Source organism: Rhineura floridana, chromosome 20 (assembly GCF_030035675.1).
Source record: "Rhineura floridana isolate rRhiFlo1 chromosome 20, rRhiFlo1.hap2, whole genome shotgun sequence".
NCBI classification, from domain to species: domain Eukaryota; kingdom Metazoa; phylum Chordata; class Lepidosauria; order Squamata; family Rhineuridae; genus Rhineura; species Rhineura floridana.
In genome coordinates, this window is record NC_084499.1 from 17,797,655 (window position 1) to 17,818,434 (window position 20,780).

A 20,780-nucleotide genomic window follows, 5' to 3' on the forward strand; every position below is an offset into this window, starting at 1 on the left:
ATATCATTCAACTGTGAGCTGACCTTCCCCATCCCCACGAGGTGCCCCCCCACCAACCACACACTGTGCAAAGACAAAGAATCTTTCTGATACAACAACACAGCCAAGGGCAGCATGTAACTTCAAGTGATACAGGGAAAGCCACGAGGGCACACACAGCTCTATCCTCCAGCAGGGGGGGACAGCCAGGGTCTCAGGAGGGATGGACGACCCCTTGGGCGTCTGACACCTGAGGCAGTTGACTCACTCTGCCTAGGGGTAGGTCCAGCCCTGTGTGTTCTTTGGTTAAGCAACTCCCACAAACCAGAGCACACGTAGAAGCTTTTCTGGGTCGCTTTCACTGCCTGCAATTTTCCTGGAAGAGCTATTAGGGTCGCTGCCACTGGTAGAGTCCCCTCCCCCCGCAGCAAGGCCCAGTGGATGCCCTCCTCACAGATCTAGCACTTCATATGAGGAAGTCAGTTCACTGGAACAGGGGAGGTGCAGTGAGGAACCTCAGGCAGGCTGTGCCCAGCCGTGGGGTCATTTTATTCCTCCTGCCAAGCCCTCCTCTCAGGTTTCCTTACTGGAATTGCAGGTGGCTGAAAGAGGGGAGCAAGAGACCACCGGGGAAGGGGGGGTTGCCCTCTATTGCAGCCGGCCACTCACATGCTTGGCCACCCCCGGCTCCTGCAGCTTAGGCTCAGAAATGGCACTTCAAGGCGCCCCCTCAGCAAAGCCCTACCCAATGGATCCTTGCGTGGTGTTTGCTCGGACGCAGGTCACAATGATGCAGTCCTTCTCGCGGCCCTGGAATCCATCCACTGTGTCGACTTCCCCAACGCTGAAAAGGAAGGAGCGGGGCATGGCGGCATTTTAAACGCCTTTCTCTTCTGTTTTTACCAATCCCGCCCCACCACCACCACTCCGGTGCAAAGAACAACCACCTTATGGGGTGGTGAGAAACGACTGAGAAGTAAACCAGCTATGCTGTTTTGAAGTTAGAAGTTAACCCTGCACTTCCTTTTGTCTGGAACAGAGAACTATGTAAGAGAGAAAGAGAAAAAGAAACAGAAAAAGAGAGAAAAGAGTAAGAGAGAAAAATTTAGACTGCAGAGATTAGATGGGATGCTGTGCCTCACCTTGTCCATCTCTAAAATGGGAATATATATATATATATACACACTATACAGTATATATAAGGGGCCGAATTAAAGGGATTTCACCCCGTTCAAGGCTCTTGATGTTTTTACCTATTTTCTCCAAACTCTTTCTCCAGCTGGCTCAGGACCTTCCTTTTCTGTGCGCTGTATGGGGTGATGATCCCAATGTTGCGGAAGCCAATGTCCCTCCTTCGGCTCCTAATTAACTTCATTAACTCCATCACCAGCTTCACTTCCTGGAGATTAACAAAGGAGCTGAACAACAGCAACAAAGAAACACGGGGGAGGAAGAAGAGGGTGAGTTCAAGCCTTGCAACGGGATGCGTGCGCTTCAGATGAAATGTTTGCACAAAGTGCCCTCTTAGGGTTCTCTCTTGGGGCAGATCCCGCACCGAGGAGGGGATGGGGAAAGATGACCTCAAAGATCCCCTCCAATTTGATGGAAAACCCTAAGCGCACCCACTTGCCCACACCCGAGGAGGATCTGGCCATGAAAGCTTCTTATTGTGGTGGAGAGCGAAGAAGGCCAGATCCTTTCCAGAGCAGATCATGCTTCCAGGCTTCCGTTGGGGGCATCCATTTGGCCCCTGTGAGAACAGGATGCTGGACGTAGATGGGCCACTGGCCTGATCCGGCTGCAGGGCTCTGCATACGTTCTCCCTTCACTGTCAGAGGCAGGATGCCTCGTCATAACCAGCTCCTGGGATTCACAAACAGGGAGAGTGCTGCTCTTGTACGCAGGTTCTGCTTGCAGGCTTTCCGTTGGGAGCATCTATTTGGCCACCCTGAGAACGGGAGGCTGGACTAGGTGGGCTTTTGGCCTGGCCCAGCCACCGGGATCTTCTTGATCGCATCAGGACTGTGGGCAGGCAAGCTGCCCAAATTGTCCACCAAGCCAGAGCCACTGTTCTGCAACCTATGGCACACCTTTCAAACGTAACGGGTGACTCAACTCGCTGCTGGAATACCACTCCCACTGGCACATCTGGAGGGCCACAGGTTCCCCCATCCCTGCCCTACCAGAGAGGTCAGGACTGGGTCCAAGCTGGGGGATTTGCTGCCCTCTGGCTGTCAGTGGGACCCCCAACTACAATCAGCATGGTTAATGGTCAGGGATGACGGAGACTGTAGACCAGCAATGTCTGCAGGGCAACTGGTTCCCCCATGCCTGGAGGAGATGATGAACCCTTAGCCTGGGTCAGCTCTGTCGCTTTTTTCATAGGTTGGACTAGATGGCCTTAACATGCTCAGCAACATTATGTCAAATTCTTAACATGCACAGAGATTGTGAAGGAAGAAAGGAATGTATCCTCCGCACATGAGCCTGCCCAGGTTTTAAGATCTGTGGGAGAGCCCCTTTCTTCTGTCCCATCGATGCCTGGAGGGTGCTTGCTGGGAACGTGAGACACAGCCTCCTAGGTGGCTGCTCCTGGGCTCTGGACCTCCTTGCCGAGGGAAGCCTGCCTAGCCCTTTCCCCAATGGTCTTCCGCTAGCAGGCAAAGGCCCTTTATTCCAGATAGGCCTTTGGCCTCATGAGCTGACACTACATAGCTATTATACATATCTTGCCATTTGTTCAACTGGCTGTTTTCAACAATTTTACTGAATTTATGGATGGAGTGGTGGATAGGATTTAGCCTTATTGTTACTGGATGAGCATTTTTAAAAATACATGTTTTTATTTCAGTTTTTATCATAACAACAGTACATGAAACACAATACAAAACAGTTGTATAGTTCATATCAATATCAATTGCGTATTTCATTGGGCTAGTCACGGAGAATAAAAATAGAGTGTTCGTTGAGAGATAAATAAGTTAGGTACAGGCTCCTGGGTATTTTGTAAGATGCATTGTTTTAAATTTTCTGGTTTTAATGGTTAATCTGTTGAATTTTATCCTGTTAAGTCAACTCTGAGACTTTTTTTTGTAAAGCAACTAACAAATGTAAAATAATAATCATCTATGTTGGTTTATGCGAAATTGTTAATTTTTGTATTTTACTGCTATTAGCTACCTTGAAAAGCAGGCTTACAGTTTTGCCTGTAATAAGTGAAAACTTACTCGCTCTCCCGTTCTTCTTGGGCATCCAACACATCGAAGAGGAGGTAAGGTTGGAAGGGCCAGTCCAAAGAAAACCGGTTCTTTTCTGTCCACCTATGACAGCATGAGAATCGTCACCATATAAGAGCCATATATAAAGCTATTTCAAAAACGTTTTAAAAAGAACAGGTTGCTGAAGTTGATTTGCTAAATTCTTCACTGCAGGAGGAAATGCTATCCATCCCATAAACATTAATGTGATGTTCCCTGCATGTAGAAAACTACCACAAGGGGTGTGTGTGGAGAGATGATCTAAACTGCTCTCCTTGATGTTCTACAGTAGCTTTCTACACACAGGGAAGCATTCAAAAGGTAAGACAAACATGTGCAATGATTAGCAGCAAAATACAAAAAAATTTAGAGGTTTGCACAGATTCTCCTTGATGAAGGCTCAGAGTTTTTGGGATTCTAGGAAGCTCTTTCAGTGGTGATGGTCTGAGATCTTAACAACCTCTTGTGCCCCAAGTTTCTCATGCTCCTATAATATCTGGGACTCTTGCTTTCTTTTCTCTTTTGAATGCATCACCCCCTTAGCCACATATTCTGGATTGCTTCAAAACATTAAAAAAACCTGCAGGCTGAGTCAAGCAACTGTGTTCCAAAAACTTACCAGTGTTTATGGTGTCCTGATACTAAATGCAACTTTACAGGCCCTAAATGATTATCAACTTCTGCAGACAACAGCGTGTGAAAACTGTTATCAGGGCTGTTTGGTAGGCTGCAATTCTGCAGGACTGCAGAATATAACTTCCTGATAATTTCAACCTCCCTAAAAAAAAAAAAGAAGCTTCTAGCCCTTAAGGCTGCAAAGACATGATTGAAAGCACGTGAGCAATATCTTCTGAATCTTCAGGTGCCAGAGGGATATCTGAATAACATTTCAAGTGGTTGGAGAGGCGGGCTTCAGTGTCTTTGACCTTCCCATGGCTAATAATAAAAAACCCTGCACAATAAATTATGCAAAATAAGATAAATTACAAAAATAATTCATGAGTCGCATGCATAATTTATACCTGTCATAGAAACCAACTTTTCTGGGCACAGAATTTAGATTTCCTCGGCACAGAATTTTTTTATTATTTTTTTAAAAGCTCATCATCATCCACATAGCGCAATACATCTACTGGCCACTATACAGATCCAGCCATATATCAAATAATTTAACGTTAGCATTTCAGAAGTTGTTAGAAAGCCAGCTTGCCTGTAATAAATTCCTGGCATTGTTATTAATCTTAGTACACGCCAGAAGTGCCTGAGCGAATACATACACACCCACAAAAAAGGCCACACCCACCCTGGTTGTGATGAACTGAAACAGAGATTGGGGGGGCTGTGACCCTTTAGACCAGCCTTTCCCAACCAGTGTGCCTCCAGATGTTGTTGGACCACAACTCCCATCAGCCTCAGCTAGCATTGCCAATGGTCAGGAAGATGGGAGTTGTGGTCCAACAACTTCTGAAGGCACACTGGTTGGGAAAGGCTGCTTTAGATGTATATATACAGGATAAAACAGAAGCTACGTGTAATTTGTCAACTTTTCCTAGAACATCCATCGGCGTAAGGTGAGATAAATCAAGATCACTACGCACCTGTCAGTCTTCAGGGCATGGTCATAGATGTAATTGGAAGGGAAGAGGCAGATCTCAGGGTGCATCCTGTACTGAGTCCTCAAGCGCTGGATGGGAAGTCTGTCGATGAGCTTCTCTTGGATTTGCCTGTCCAGGTCTTTACACAGCCGGCCCATCAGAGACTGGCCGTAGCCATTCTCTTCAGCTTTCTGCCAACGTGGGAAAGAAAGGGCGGGGGGAGAACCTATGAGATGTTCAGGTGGCGGGTTAGGCACAGGGAGCAACAATCAAACAATAAGGTGTGGGGCTTGCAGCAAGTTGCAGGGTGGAGGGCCCCTGTTCAGGATTCCTAGTAATTCCATACACCCTGGTTTTCAATCTTTGCCCTCTCCAGTAGTTAGTCAACATTCTGTGGCACTGAGCACACACCCATTCCTCACTGAGCTGTTTTTTAGGCTTCTTCCTCCCCCCAAAAATATTTTTGTTCTTCTGTAAACCTCAAGGTTACACCTCAAGGCTCTTGATACTGTGCATGACTGCTGCTGTTCTGGCTACATAAACACAAGCTCTCTAAGACTTGAGATCAGTATTAGCTATATAGATTAGCAAATCAGTATGCAATGCCCATTTCACAGATGGGAAAGGGGGGGGGGATGAGGCTGAGCTGAGTTGCTTAAGATTCCACAGAAGTAAGTTCACGGCAGAGAGAAGAGATACGAACCCAATTTAGTTTAGTTGTCATTAAACATTTAAGCATTTTTGCTATTGAGATCTCTGCAGACCATTTTATCCCCTGACGAAAGCCCAATACATTAGAGGCCAAAACATGCTGGGCTTTCCCAACAAAGAAATTCTCAGCATTTTGGGATCCCCCCCCCTTTCTTTGTGGCTCTCTGTAGTGCGTCAGAACTGAAAGAATTGGTGGCACCTGGGATATCAAAGTCTTTTCAAAGGCAGCAGCTGTGGCAATATCCCTTGATTATTATTTTTTTAAAAAAACTACTTATATACTTTTGCCGCTGGTGCCAAACACCATTGGAATGCGGGCCCCAGAAAGTTTGTAAGGTTTTCATCTGGCTCTGGGGCTGAAAAGTAGCTCCCCAATCTTGCGGTAGAGCTCCAAAGGGCCTTACATAAGAACATAAGAAGAGCCTGCTGGATCAGGCCAGTGGCCCATCTAGTCCAGCATCCTGTTCTCACAGTGGCCAACCAGGTGCCTGGGGGAAGCCCGCAAGCAGGACCCGAGTGCAAGAACACTCTCCCCTCCTGAGGCTTCCGGCAACTGGTTTTCAGAAGCATGCTGCCTCTGACTAGGGTGGCAGAGCACAGCCATCATGGCTAGTAGCCATTGATAGCCCTGTCCTCCATGAATTTGTCTAATCTTCTTTTAAAGCCATCCAAGCTGGTGGCCATTACTGCATCTTGTGGGAGCAAATTCCATAGTTTAACTATGTGCTGAGTAAAGAAGTACTTCCTTTTGTCTGTCCTGAATCTTCCAACATTCAGCTTCTTTGAATGTCCACGAGTTCTAGTATTATGAGAGAGGGAGAAGAACTTTTCTCTATCCACTTTCTCAATGCCATGCATAATGCCTTGTGCCACTGTCCTTGAACAGGGAAACCTCATGCCACTGCATGACTTTGGAACTCCCTTCCACTGGAGATCAGACAGGCATCTTCTCTATTGCCTTTTCAGGACCAGCTACAGACATGCCTCTTTCAACGAGCCGTCCAAGATCTTTATCTCAGTTGGTTTCTCTCTGAGGTCTGAACTGACGTTGTGTAAGTGCTGCTGTTGTTTTAAACTTTTTTATATTGACAGTTTTTAAAAAAAATGCCTTTATATATGCAATTGTTTTAACTGTTTTACATAGTCTTTTATTGTATTGTGAATTGCTTTGGGATGCCTCATGGGAAGAGATTCATAAATGAAATGAAAAATAAAGAACAAGCAACAACAACAACTTAAGGGTGGGTGGCAAGGCTCTCTCCTTCCATGACCACCACAGGAAATGCTCGGCTCCAGAACTCTTCTCCTCAATTGTGCAAAGGAATTCCTGTAATTGTTGCATACCTGAGCATACATGAGTTTTCCCACCCCACCCAGTCTCGCAGTGTAATTGGTATGCATTTAGTTTCTCCTGCCGTAAGGCCTGTGAAGTCTACCAATGCGGTAATAACTTGGGCCAATTTCACAGACATCCACAGAATCACAAGATTCATCTGATCAGGCAAGTAATTTGATCACTGTCACGGAGGCAGCTCAAACACCATTAAAGGACCTGATAAATGTTTCAGTTCATTTATGCTGAAAAGCAGGGTTGTTAGACACTTATGAACAGCCTGCCATCTCTTGGCTGCACGACTCCATCTTTCCTGGGTGGGCAAACATCTTAATTATTGGTGCACTTACCACAGATTTAACCGTGGGAGGGAGCTGCTTGGGGTCTCCAACCAGGACAAGCTTTTTGCAGCCATAAATGAGCGGGATGATAGTTTCAACCTCGCAAGACTGAACGGCCTTTTAACGAGAAAGTACCCGGGGTGAGTGAGAGAGAGAGAGAGAAATGAAGACAACGTTACAGCCAAGGCAGAGCCTATTCAAGGCAAGGCAGAAATGCCAGAGGCGTGGAGCCTAAGATGCGTGAAAAGGCAGTTCTGCTCGCATCAGATACACCCATCCCCTTCACCTGCAGCTCCTCCAGAAAAGCCTCCCCTGACCCTCTGAAGTCATTTCTCAGGAGTGAAGGGTGAGTGGGTGGGTGGATTGCAGACAGGGGAGGGGAAAGCCAGGATCTCAGGATTCTTAAAAAAGAAAAAAAGGTTAAAAACAAGTTTTTTTTAAAAAAAGGTTTACAAACATATTAAAAAGCAATTCCAACACAGACGGGGATAGATCTCAACTTAAAAGGCTTGTTGAAAGAGAAAAGTCTACAATAGGCACCAAAAAGAAAACATAGATGGTATCTGTCTAATATTTAAGGGTGGGGAATCCCACAGGGTAGGTGCCTCCACACTAAAGGTCCGTTTCCTATGTTGTGCAGAACAGGCCTCCTGATAAGACGATATCTGCAGGAGACCCTCACCTGCAGAGCGCAGTGATCGACTGGGTATATAAGGGATAAGACGGTCTTTCAGGCATCCTGGTCCCAAATTGTGTAGGGCTTTGTACACCAAGACTAAAACCTTGAACTTGGCCCGGTAGCAAATGGGCAGCCTGTGCAGTTCTTTCAGCAGCGGGGTGACATGTTGGCAATACCCTGCCCCAGTGAACAGTCTCACCGCCACATTTTGCACCAGCTGCGACTTCCGGACCAACCTCAAGGGCAGCCCCACATAGAGCACATTACAGTAATCCAGCCTGGATGTTACCAGTACTTGGTCAGGCTATTCCGCTTCAGAAAGGGCCACAGCTGTCTTACCAGCCAAAGCTGGTAAAAGACACTCCTAAGCCACTGAAGTCACCTGGGCCTCTAGTGACAAAGATGAATCCAGGAGCACCCCCACACTATGGACCTGCTCTTTCAGAGGGAGTACGACCCCATCCAAAGCATGCAACTAACCAATTATCTGAACTCAGGAACCACCAACCCACAGCGCCTCCGTCTTGCTAGGATTCAGACTCAGTTTACTGGCCGTCATCCAGCCCACCACCTAGTCCAAGCAGCGGTCCAGGGCTTGCACAGCCTCTCCCTATTCAGATGTTACAGAGAAATAGAGCTGGGTATCATCAGCGTACTGCTGACACCTCGCCCCAAATCTCCTGATGACTACTCCCAAGGGCTTCATATAGATGTTAAACAGCATAGAGGACAAGATGGTACCCTGTAGCACCCCACAGCACAACTGCCACGGGGCTGAAAGACGATCACCCAATACTATTATCTGAAAATGACCCTGGAGATAGGATCGGAGCCACTAAAGCAGTGCCTCTGATACGCATCTCACCAAGTCGGTCCAAAAGGATACCATGGTCAATGGTATCAAAAGCCACTGAGAGATCAAGTAAGAATAACAGGGTTGCACTTCCCCCGTCCTTCTCTCGATAAAGGTCATCCATCAGGGCGACCAAGGGCGACTCAGTCCCATAACCAGGCCTGAACCCAGACTGGAACGAGTCAAGATAATCTGTTTTATCCAAGAGTACTTGCAATTGCAACCCTCTCAACTACCTTCCCTAAGAAGGGGATATATGCGACCGGTTGGTAATTGTTGCAGACCAATGGGTCCGGGGTGAGCTTTTTCAGGAGCGGTCAGATCACCAACTCTTTCAGGGCAGCTAGAACCACTCCCTCCCGCAACGATGCATTGACCACACCCTGGATCCACTCGGTCAACCCCCCTCGGCAAGCTTTAATAAGCCAAGAAGGGCAAGGGTTGAGAGGACACGTTGCTGGCCTCATCATCGCAAGCACTTTGTCTGCGTCATCAGGCCGCATCAACTGAAACAGTTTTAAAAGGAATTCTTAGCCCACCAACATTTAGCTCCCTCACCACGTTTTGCTTTTCCTGTATGATTAACTTTGCTGCAGTTCACTTTTCCCTGAGCTGATGCCCTCTAGATGTGTTTTGGACTACAACTCCCATCAGCCCCAGGATGAAGCTCCTTCATGTCTGTATTGGAATTGCTTTTTAAGATGTTTTTAAGGCTTTTTTAAAAAAAGATATTTAAATATATTTTAATGTCTGTTCTTATGATGTTTATAGTGTTTTTAGTGTTCTTGTTTGCCACCTTGGGCTCCTACAGAGGGGAAGGGCGGGATATAAATTTATTATTGTTGTTGTTGTTCTGATGATTATGATGATGTTTCTTGGACAACAACTGAATTTTGAAGTGTTTTCTCCCCACTAAAAAGCCAAATTTCTGCTCTCAGAATGTGGAAGCCAGGAGAGGAACTCTCTTCCCACCCTCATTTTCAATTCCCAGCACATGGTGAAGGCTAACACATCGTCAGTTGTTCCTGCCCTGGCAGAGGCTGGTGGGGAAGGTGTCAGATTTTGCTAAATGGGGCGATGGAGGACAGGCTGCTTACAGCCCAAGACTGACTGCTAGCTTGCATTTATTAACTAGGGTGATTAATCTAGGCACCAGCCTGTCAGTCGAAAGGGCTGCTTGACAGCTCGCAGCCATTAATATAATTCTTTCCTCTTTGAAAGATATTGATGCAGGTTCTGGGGCAGAGAGCAAGCTTTGCATCTATAAAGTCGGGTAAAGTAAAAATTGGGAGGGGGGAGGGGGCCTTGGCTGGCAGCAAGGTGCTCTGGTGCACACAGGCCCCACACTGGGGACCCCTGGACTACCACCCCCATCACCCCAGACCACTGGTCATGCCAGCTGGGGATTGATGGGAGTTGGAATCCAGCAACATCTGGAGGGCCACAGATTAGCCACCCCAATCTATGCAAACCATGTACCCGGCAATAGCAGGCAGAAGCAACTAATACTGGTTTTGTCATTCCACCCCCCCATTCTCCTCCCTGCTGAGATCTACAAGCGCAAAACTAAGGGGGAGGAAGCTGGCAGCCAGCATCAGCCCCCTGGAATGGGTAAGAAGGTCAAGGAGGCAGGTGGGGGCTGGTGGGGCAGTGCCCCATTTGCCTTAACAGGCCAGCCTCCACTGACAGCAGGGTCGCTTCTGCTTCCATTGGCTTGGCTGGAACCAGCCACCCTTTCGCTGCCTCCTCTCCCTGTTAGCCGTTGAAGAAAACAGCACAGACCCAAGTTCTGTGTAAGATAAAGCGAGGCAGCCCAAGCACACGGGGCTGCTTCTGCTACCTGCCAAAGACACCAAAGGTGCTCGCGATCCTCCCCTGAATACGGCATTCCACTGACCTCATCCACAATGACGCAGCTCAAAGGGTCGCGGCCCAGCCGCCGGAAAGCGGTTTCCAGCAGGGTGCTCCCACTTGTGCTCAGTGTGCAGCAGATAACGTGAGACTCCAGGATGATGCTGGCTTTCAGCTCCTGTGACCGTTTGCGGACCTTGGGACAAAAGAATGGGAACTCCTTTTTAAGAGCACCCAGTTTTCAGCCGGATTCCCAGCTTTCCTCCAGCTGCCTGTTTTGGTTTTACAAAAGCAAGCCAAGGCCAGTCAACCTCCTTGGAACAGACACATCAAGTCCTTGGCTCAATGTATGGTTGAACATGACGTTCTGCTTCTTTGAGAGGAGGAATCGGCTCAGATGCTGAAATGAGGCTCAACGGCACAACACTCGCTTTGCATGCCGAAGCTCTCCGCTTCAGTCGCTGCCACCCCTAAAGGTAAGGCTGGGAGCGTCTCCTGCCTGAAACCCTGGAGTGCCACTGCACAGACAATGCCAAGCCAAATGGACCAATGGTCTGACTCAGCATAAGACACCTTCAGTTACAAGGAAATCATTCTGCATTGAGTAAACGTGCATCAAAACATGATGCACGCTTCCTTGTTGCCCAGATATGTTCACATCTTCTCCCAAACCTCCCAATCCTCAGAGAGCTTACTGGTTTACTTCTTTCCTGGTTTACTGGGGAATTAGTGACAATGACAATGAGGGCAGGTGGAATGATGGTTAAAACAGAGGTGGATGAAGACTAGCTGCCAGTCAGTGTAGACAGCACTGAGCCAGATGGACTGATGGTCTGATTCAGTATAAGGCGGCTTCCTATGCTCCTGTGGCTTGGGATGCATCCAGCCCAACACTGCTTAGGGCCTGTTTGAAGGCATGTGTGAAGGTGCGACAGCACCCTTGAGGACTTCTCTTGGTGCCCATGAAGCTCCCGAGACCCGCCCTCTATATGTCATGAGGTGGTGAGGAGAGTTACCTCCCATCCCCACCACCCCAGAGAAAGCATGTAGAGCTGAAAGAGGAAGTGGGAGAGAACATCACTCTTCTAATTTCCTTTTTCAGCTTTTGTCAACTCCATGTGCTTTTCAAGGCCCATCCACACTTGAACACAAACCATCAAGCAGGGGTTGGACTTGATGACCTCTAAGGTCCTTCCCAATTCTTACGATTCTATGGACTTGGTGGAGCTAACAGCACATGGCTGACATGCAACAAGACCAGCAGCACAAGGCAGCCACAGTGAAACCGAATCAGTGATCTGCACAGACCAAAGATATAGCCTGGTTTCCCAGCTGCAACTCAACCAAGACAAAGTAACTCTTTCTTTTTGCATTATGAAATGAAGCAGTGCTATGAGTGAGACTGATTTTAAGAGCACCTTGGAGAGAAAACTCTTACCTCCTTCAGTTGGACAGCGAGCCGCTGTCTCTCCTGTGCAAGCCTGCACGTTTCCTCATCTAACTGTTGTTTCTGAAAGGAAGAAAAGAAGCACACCATCATTTTTAACAAGAATAATCAACCACACATGGGAGACAGGCTGTAGCTCAGTGGTAGAGCATCTGCCTTGCATGCAGAGGGCCCCAGGTTCAATCCCCAATGGCACCTCCAGGCAGGGCTGGGAGAGACCCCCAGCCTGAGTCTGAAACTCTGGAGAAACGTTGCCAGTCAATGTAGACTGTGGGGGGGGGACCTTTTTCAGCCTGAGGGCCTTGTTCCCTTCTGCGCAACCTTACAGGGGCCACATGCCAGTGGTGGGTGTACCTTTGTACAATAGGGCCTTTTCAGTGGTGGCTCCCCGTCTGCGAAATGCGCTCAAGAGTAAGGTCTGCCTGGCACCTTCATTGACATCTTTCCCCCCACCCCTGGCTTTTGAAAGACTAGGATGATATAGTTTGCTATTCGTGTGCTGCCAAAGCTTTCTGTGGCTGTACGAGGGTGGCTGTTGTTGCTTTTTTGTTGTTTTGGTTTTTTATGCAGTTATATATTTGCTTTTTGTTTTTAAAAGTGTTGCAAGCGACTAACAAATCTAACAAATAATAATTATAATAGCAGCCTAATTTCTACACACAGTCGCAACCCTCCCTCTGCCCTCCACGCAGGCAAGCGAGAGGAGTGATCAGAGTTCACGGGCACATCCCACCCATGTGAAAGCACTCGAGGAGGGTGCCAGCAGGGCTGGGGAGGGAGTGTCGCCAAGGGACAGACAGAGGCTCCCTATACCCCTGAGGTAGACACTACTGAGCTAGATGGACCAATGGCTGACTCAATATACGGCAGCTTCCCAATATACGGCAGCTTCCGATGGTCCTCTGTGCTATAATGTTCTTCCTCCAAGCCTTTCCCCTCACTATGAACAATCAAATGCTGTCTTACACCAGGCTATTTGCCCATCTGGCTCAGTGTTCTCTACTCTGACTGGCAGCAGCTCTCCAAAGTCTAAGGCAGAGAAGGGTCTTCCCCATCACCCTTCACTGGAGATGCTGGGGGTTGAACCTGAGCCCTTGAACAAAAAAAGCATGCCTGCCCCCCCCCGCATGCACACACGCTGTGCTCCCTTTCCTCCAAGCCTTCCCAGCTTTTCAACTGCAGAACATTTCCGCAATGCAGTCTGTACAAAGGCTACCCTTGTGCCCCGATTTAGATGTAACAACCTCGGTCCAATTAACCACGCTCCTTAACGCCTTCTGTCCACTTTGACTTCTGTGTAGCGCGCGCTGGCGAGAAAGCGCGTCCAGCTGTCGGTCCAGCTCTTCTTTCCGCTTGTGGATGTCTTGGTCCTTGCCAAGGGTGGCTCTCTCTACAGGATCCAACCAAATGCTTTTAAATAATCACTCGCATCCCATTTTTTGCTCAAAGTAGGTTTACATTGAATACAAAACACACTACATAAAACCAGTAAGATAGCCATACATGCGTACATAGACTGATTGACTGATCAACCCACCCACTTATGGTAGTATCAAATTTGTTTGCACATTTCTATATATAAGCTTTGGTGGTGGTGCCACTGACCAGTGACAGGGGCTTCTCAGTGGTGGCTCCCTGTTAGTGGAATGCCCTCCCTGGTGGAGTGCAGCTGCCTCCCTCGTTACCAACTTTCAGGAGGAATTTAACAACATTCCTGTTTATCCAGGCATTTGATGGCTGAAAGACGCTATTCCTGGCAACCTTGAGATCACTGGATGAGAGGATGTTTGTAAAACGCTTAAAACAAATATTGATGTCTTTGCCACCTGGGCTCCTCCAGAAGTTGGGATCAATGGAATAAAATATATGTAAGTGGGAGTCCTGAAATTTGGAAGATGTGTAGTCCCAGATACTCTTATTAGGAGACAAATCCACTCAAAACGGTACTTCTTTACATTTTCCTCCTGGGTAGCTATGCTTACCCGACACAACTTCAGGACCTGAAGTTTGATGCAGAGGTAATCCAAGACATCCTGACTTCTTAAAGCATCACTCCCCTCAAAATGACAGCATTGAAACATGTATGATAGGGACATTTCTGGGTCTTCCAGAATGCCAACATTTGACGCAAGTAATTACAACGTAACACACAACGATTACTTGGAACGCATGTCAGTGGGATGTGCTTATCTCTAATGAGTAATAATGTGGGACATGAAGTTTACCTTGTGGGAAAGAGGCCCACATTCCAGCAGAAACACAGCCAGCCAAGTCATATTACTGAAGATTAAGTCAACCTATACATGGGATAGAACAAGAGGGCAGCAAGCTCCTTACTGAAGGTTCCTAGAGGGCGAGGGTGAGGTGTAGACAGGTGAACGTGTTTGACCCCTAAGAGACTCGTTTCCCACTCAAAAAATAGGTCATGGAGCTTTTAGGATTGTATAATAACTGCCCACTTGGCACAAAGTGGGCAAACAGGCACTGTTTTTCCAGTGCTTCCATTTGGAAAAGCCAGGAGAGAGAAATGTTACAGTTAGGCACCACACAGAGCTCCCCAGAAGTATTTCCTACAGACACAGCGCTGTGCCTCAATCAAACAAGCCATGGTTTATTGGGATGAGAATGAGCCTTGTGCCCACATGCTCCCTCCTTCCCTCTATGTCATGCTGAAATCCAACGCTTCTGGTGTTGATTAAAACCACAGCTTCCAGTTAGGGCCCAACTAGAAAACTGTGGTTTAAATTATGCTGGAATGACTTAAGATGAAGGGATTTAGGTTATAGTTTCATTATTCACTTATATGTTTTATTGTTTAATTTTTTAAAATAAGCAACCTCTTAAGGAGTTCCCCCCCCCCAAGTTATAGTACATATAGATATTATGAACAGGCTTTTGGACCCCCTATTTTTTTTAAAAAGGACTAATAAGAGACAGCCGATGGTGATAAAAATCTCTGAGCGACTCACTCATTCGGTGGTCAACCTGGACATTCAGACTGAATTTCCGGACATCCTTGCTGATCGATTTTTCTTGCCCCAGCCTCACCAGGTTGATGTCCCCACAGTTTCCTAGATATAAAGCAGATAGTCAGAGCCCTGCTGGATTACATCTAGCTTTTTAAAAAAAGGAAAAGAAAAAAAGGCATTTGGCAAAAATAATTTTAATTTGCTTAGCAGATCTTGAAATCTACATCTTGTTACTTATAAGGCTAACCAACAGACTACCAGGGGCTGCATCCAATCTTAGCCCTCCTGAGAGTAAGCCTATTGAAACTGATACACGACTAATGTATGCCCATTCGTTACAATGGATCTACTCTGAGTAGAACTTAGTTGAATGTAATCCCATGTTTTGTCTCTCTTTGTCCTACCCCTCCCAGTTCTTTTCTATTCCCGTTTTATAGTTTGATCAATCAATAACCCCTGACCGTTGGGCCATAGTGGCTGAGGCTGGGGGAGCTGGGAGCCAAGCAGCACCTGGAGGGCCATTGGCTCCCCAACCCCTGCCGTGGAAGACTAAACGTAAGAGCTGGCCTGCAGGAGTATATATTCCTCACATCAACCCTGCAAGGTGGGTTATAGCTGCCGCCGGAGGAAGACTCCAACAGAGTCATTGGATATCAATGAAAATATGAAGCTGTCCTCTTATACCAACAGGCAGACTGTTGGGGCCACCAACTCCAGCAGGTTGTGGGTCTTCAAGGTCTCAGGCACCCCTTCCCCTCCTCCTGGTACTTGCGGGTTGCCCTTTCTGCTTTTTTAAACTGGAGATGCCAGGGATTTTATTTCTTTGCAGGATTTACAGCTTGCATTTGGTCGCCAATGCCCCCATGGCAGCTTACAGAATTCAACATAAAAAAAGTAAAATAAAAATACGACACTAAAACCAACCCCCCCCCCAAAAGTAAATGCAGTAAAGCTTTTAGCAGATTAACTGCAGCGCTAAAAAAAACACTTAAAGGATCTCAAATGCCATGAAAAGCACAAGCGAGTACAAGAAAGACTTGCTGCGGAATCTAAATTATAAACAAGAGATGGCGCCAGGCAAGCGTATCTGGGGAGATTACATCGGGGGCCTTTGGCATTCAAACCCCATCCCAAAGGATCTCAGAAAGGTTCAACATAGTAAGCCGCCTTGTAGTGAGACCACTGGCCCATCTAGCTCAGCAGTGTCCACACTGACTGGCAGCGGATCTCCTGAGTTCAAGACTGGGTTCTCTCCCAGCCCTTCCTGCAGATGCCGTTCAGGACTGAACATGGGACCTTCTGCATGCAAGGCAGGTCCTGAGCTAGGATCCTTCCCCATCTTCTCAAGGACAAATGCCATTGGAAGAGTAAAGTGCCCGATAACTACCCTGGAAGGAGAGGGTCTGTATTAATTTCTTGCTCTTCAGTTATAACCAGACTAATTGCAGCCTCCAAGGAGCTAATTCCCACAGATGTGAAAACTGGGTAAGTTGGGTCCTCGTACCCAGAGGTTTATCCCGGTCTTGGCATTTTTCCTTGAACATGAGAATTAGTTTTTTCATCAGGTCGTCAACAGCAGCATTGGACGGGGCACAGACCAGCACGCGGTTCCGCTTGTTCTTGGCGTTTATGCTCTGCACGGGATTCTCCTGCCCAGATCTCTGAAAATTTAAAGGGGGGGGGAGACGTTGGGTTATTTCCAACTAAGTTTAACTCAGCATAGACCCATTGAAATTAATGGGCATGTTAGTCTTCTCTAAGTAGGACTAGCACTGGATATTGCCCAATGGATTCTTTTTTTTAAAAGGAAGGTCATATGAGAATCTTTACCCATTTAGAGTTGCCATTTCCCCTCCCCCCATGCCAAACATCTCTGCCTTTAACAGCAAACCGACACACAGAAATTTAGAAGGAATAGTATTCTCCAGTGTTTTACATCAGCTGCATATTTTGTTTTTTGCTGCATTTTTTTCAGTGTTTAACAAGAGTTGTTGTTATGTGCCTCCAAGTTGACTATGACTTATGGCGACCGTATGAATCAGGGACCTCCAAGAGCATCTGTCATGAGCCACCCTGTTCAGATCTCGTAAGTTCAGGTCTGTGGCTTCCTAACAAGAGTTAGATACTGCTTAATCGAATAATATCTCTAAGTGGTTACGCAGAGTTGTAATATTTATTTAAAAATAGCAAAAACAGACTTTAAAAAAACAGTAATCATAACAAAAGTACAAGAATAGAAATAAAGCCAAGAGGTTTTAACAACAAACGTGTGTAATGAAATTACGTGTCTGGGCAGGCTTGCCTAAAGAAAGAAGTTTTTAGCAGGCACCAAAAATAGTACAGCAAAAGCGTGAGTGGTTCATACCAATGGGCAGAACCAGTTAAAAAAAAAAGAGCGAGTGTGAGAAAAAGCTGGCAACCCTACCAAAATTAAAAATACCACGCTAAAAACAGAAAAGGTGCCACTATTTATTTATTTAACAAGATTTATATAGGCTTATTGAAAGCTGCTTTATACTCAGATCGATTGGTCCGTCTCGCTCAGTACTGTCTACAATGTCTACACTGACTGGCAGCGGCTCTCCAGGATTTCAGGAGGGAGCCTCTCCCGGGCCTACCGGGAGATGCCAGGGATTGAACCTGGGACCTTCCGCATGCAGAGGAGGTCCTCTACTGCTGAACTATGGTCTTCCCCAAAGAGGAACACGGGAGGCTGCCTTATGCAGAGTCGGACCATTGGTCCACCTAGCTCAGTACTGTCCTGACTGGCAGCAGCTCTCCAGGCTTTCAGGCAATGGACACTCCACCCTACCTTCCACATGCAAGGCAGATGCTCTACCACTGATTTGTGGCCACTGCCCTTAACTAGCACTTAAGCCAAAATCTCTAATTTGTTTATGTAAAATACAAAATACTGTAGGTGCTTGTTTGTAAATTCATCACCAGCATTAGCCTACCTTGAATGGCATTTGCTCTTTAGCCTTTTGGCTCTTCTCACACCTTATAAGTGTAAGGGTGTGCAGGGTGATTGACATGACCCACCTCATTGAGGATGCAGTAAAGAAGCCCAAGAATAGTCTTAGATTTCCCAGTCCCAGGTGGTCCGTAGATCAAGCAAACTTTGGGAAATGATGGCTGCTGCGTCACCAGAGCATACGCTATCTCAATGGCTCTCCTTTGATCTTCATTAAATTCTCGCATATAACTGATATGGCTGATCTGTGACAAGTCGGAAGTCAAATTTTTTATTTTTTTTTATTTTTATTTTTATTGTGTTATGTTTTTGATTTTGTTTTGTTTGTTTTATGAAAATTTGAATAAAAATTATTGTAAAAAAAAAATTCTCGCATATAAGAAGCCTATCGGAGGGGGGAGGACAAAGGAATGTCACTCATTGGGAATGGGCCAATTCAGTTCCTGAGATTTCTGTGACCTGATTTGCATGTTAACGCTGAGCCGTATCATTCTTTAGTGTGAGCACGTGGGTTCCTGGAGAGGAGATAGTGATGGTTTTGCTCTGTTGTTGCTGCTGAGAGCCAAGCCATGATTTGGGCTTAGCATGGTTTTTCTGAACTCAGGCTTATGGTTTGTCTCACTGAAGGTCTTGTTTACATGTGCCCCAGATGACATGCTAAGCCAAACCAGGGCTTAGCTCACAGAAGCAAGACCAGAGGAAGAACAAAGCAGCACCATCTCCTCTTTGAGAGCCTGTTGCTTTTGCACGAAGCCATGGTTTGTCTTAGCATCACATGCAAACTGAGCCTGTGTATCTGTCCTAAAGTCAGAGGTATACAAGCCCCGGGATTTGGAATCCTCTCTTCAACGGACCTGTCCTTTTGTTGAAGATTGCTACAAGAGCTCTTTCACTAGGCCATCCTACCTTCAACTCCACAAGCTGAACCTTCGGGAGGAAAGGCAGGATAGAAAGCAAATAAATAAATAGAAAGGGAGTTTGGGGAAGGTTGCTGTGGACATTCACCAACCTGGTGCCCTCCAGATGTTTTGGACTACAACTCCCACCAGCCCCAGCCAGCATGGCCAATGGTTGGGGCGAAGGGAGTTGTATGGGTGTGGCTGTTTTATGATATGATATATTTATTTTGCAATGACGTAAGTCACCTAGAGACCTTTAGGTAACAAGCAACTAATAAATCTAACAACAACGCTCCGAAACATCTGGAGGGCACCAGGTTGGAGGAAGGCCGGCTTACAGCAGCATTAAGACTGGTAATGGTGTACTTAGCCCAGTTTTGGCTGCAAAATCACAGGTGGGAATCAGTCCTTGCGTTATTCCCCATCTAGCTACATATTACATGAGATGTAGCCAAATGGAAGACATAAAAGGGTAGGTGATATTATATGCCAAGGGTCACATTCCCTCCCGGGCAACCTTCCGGGAACCACACGGCAGAGGCAAAAGTGGGCAGAGCAATAAATGTGACCCCTCCCACTTTGTTCTGTAGGCTAGAGCCTTCACTGACTACTCTCAATCCAGAGAAGTACGAGGCTTATCAGAGTTCAAGAACACATCTCCAGGCTGGCAAAAAACACTTGAGGAGGACACAAGGCTAGGCGGGTGGGAAGGATGTGGCCTGGGAAGAGTTACAAGGGCCAGGTAGAGAGGCCTGGAGAGCCGCATTCGGCCCCTGCACCCGAGGGTCCTCACCCCTGCTGTACACTTAATTCCCTGTCCTGTCTCCAAGGCTTGCAAATTTGTGGCTACACATTACAGACGCCACACAAAAAGCGGCAGCATGTAAGCCAGAATCCTGGAGGCTTCCCTGGAAATAGCAGAAGGAGAGAACCTCCACCTGCTGCTACTCTCACCTCTCCTCAGCTCCTACTGGTACCCCCCTCCCCAAGCCAGCAGGGAATGTTAGCTGCTACAGGCAAAACAGAGAGAAGTATTATTCCCCCGCCCAGTCTTCTCTACTCATCTCTGGGGGAGCTTCGACTTAACACACGGCGACTGGACACACAATCTGTGTAACATGTAGCAAATAATCGTATACCTCCCCAAGTCAAGACGGGGCTATACGGCTGCTATCTGCCCTTTAGGTCTTTAGCCCGCTGGGAAGAAAACATGCTAGTCCCAGTTTTAAGACAAATTTTACACTTTCTTACAGAATTCTCGGCATCCGTGTTCAAGCTCGCCGGAGAGAAGTCGGAGTAACTTGAGCTGATAATGGAGTTGACCAGAGGGCTTCGGTTCAGCAGCAGGAGGGCCTTGAACATTCGCTTCATCGTCACCAAAGAGCTGACCACCACACACTTGACGCTCTTATTAATGCGCGACAAGTTCCCTTGTGTCTGAACATACAGGTGACAGACAGCCTGCTCTTCTTTCTTCTCTATTTATATATATAAAAATAAGACAGAGGTACAATTCAGATACCACACTCAGTTTGCATCCATCATCATTCAGAACCCAAATCATGCTTGAGACCTCGTCCAACACACACAGGTAAGAGTTCTTTCATTTTCTATCTGCTCAGCATCCCAGCAGCACCCCACCGGAAGCAGAGCGATAGCTGCAACTCTGTCAGTTCAGACATCATGCTGAGCCATAGCTTGCAACCCCACATCAAACCACGGTTTCTGATCTCAAACCATGGTTTTTGGCTTGCCAGCTGACCATACACTGTGGCTTGCCAAGTCAGACAGCACCAAACTATAGTTAAGCTTCCTTAACCACAAAGCTTAGTACAATACCTAAACTGAGCCAGAGTTTCACACTCAAGTAGCAGAAAGGACCCCCCACCAAT

General features: G+C 46.9%; 1 protein-coding gene across 7 annotated transcripts in view; it reads right to left on the reverse strand.

The window, feature by feature from the left end:
• The window catches only part of SETX (senataxin), a 61,576-nt gene that overhangs the window by 6,379 nt on the left and 34,417 nt on the right, over positions 1-20,780 (reverse strand). For all 7 annotated transcript variants that reach the window (XM_061604195.1, XM_061604199.1, XM_061604196.1 and 4 more), the window contains exons 12-23: positions 20,140-20,366; positions 18,058-18,234; positions 16,520-16,676; positions 15,016-15,117; positions 13,291-13,436; positions 12,038-12,109; positions 10,646-10,795; positions 7,226-7,333; positions 4,835-5,022; positions 3,207-3,299; positions 1,233-1,397; positions 725-823 (exon numbers count right to left, since the gene is read on the reverse strand). In XM_061604195.1, coding sequence (XP_061460179.1) covers positions 725-823; positions 1,233-1,397; positions 3,207-3,299; positions 4,835-5,022; positions 7,226-7,333; positions 10,646-10,795; positions 12,038-12,109; positions 13,291-13,436; positions 15,016-15,117; positions 16,520-16,676; positions 18,058-18,234; positions 20,140-20,366 — 1,684 coding nt within the window. The remainder of the gene's footprint in view (positions 1-724; positions 824-1,232; positions 1,398-3,206; positions 3,300-4,834; positions 5,023-7,225; positions 7,334-10,645; positions 10,796-12,037; positions 12,110-13,290; positions 13,437-15,015; positions 15,118-16,519; positions 16,677-18,057; positions 18,235-20,139; positions 20,367-20,780) is intronic.